At 54.2% G+C, this 371-nt stretch overlaps 1 protein-coding gene across 1 annotated transcript in view; it reads right to left on the bottom strand.

The window, feature by feature from the left end:
• Positions 1-371, bottom strand: part of LOC119585906 (achaete-scute complex protein T4-like) — a 28,421-nt gene that overhangs the window by 26,030 nt on the left and 2,020 nt on the right. Inside the window, exon 2 of the mRNA XM_037934628.1 lies at positions 167-342. Coding sequence (XP_037790556.1) covers positions 167-342 — 176 coding nt within the window. The remainder of the gene's footprint in view (positions 1-166; positions 343-371) is intronic.

Raw genomic sequence — 371 nt, 5'->3', positions numbered from 1 at the left:
AGTTGCGGGTTTTGCTGTCTTTTTTCGTACTTTAGGGGGGAAAATCGGCAAAACGCCACGGGAAAAAAAAGGGGCCATTTTAAATAATCGAAAAGAAGTGCTGGGTATTTCCTCAGGGTTTCCCTCCGCCCCCCAGTACGAAGGGAGAGGCTCAAAGTGTTCATACCGAAGGGAGAAGGGTTTTAGGGCCGTTGGTGTGGGGGCGTAGGTGGCGTGCGGGGCGGGCGAAGGGGTTACGGGGTGGTGGGGGCGTTTTTGGTGGGCTGAATGCTGCCTTCGGGTGCGTTGGTGAAAGGGGCCTCTTGACAGCTTTCGGATGGAGCTCGAGAACTGGGGCAATTCCTGCCCCAGAAATTCATATGAAAAAGGAA

Source organism: Penaeus monodon, chromosome 20 (assembly GCF_015228065.2).
Source record: "Penaeus monodon isolate SGIC_2016 chromosome 20, NSTDA_Pmon_1, whole genome shotgun sequence".
NCBI lineage: Eukaryota > Metazoa > Arthropoda > Malacostraca > Decapoda > Penaeidae > Penaeus > Penaeus monodon.
Note: the sequence above shows the minus strand (reverse complement) of the source record. Positions and strands in the feature narration are given on the sequence as shown.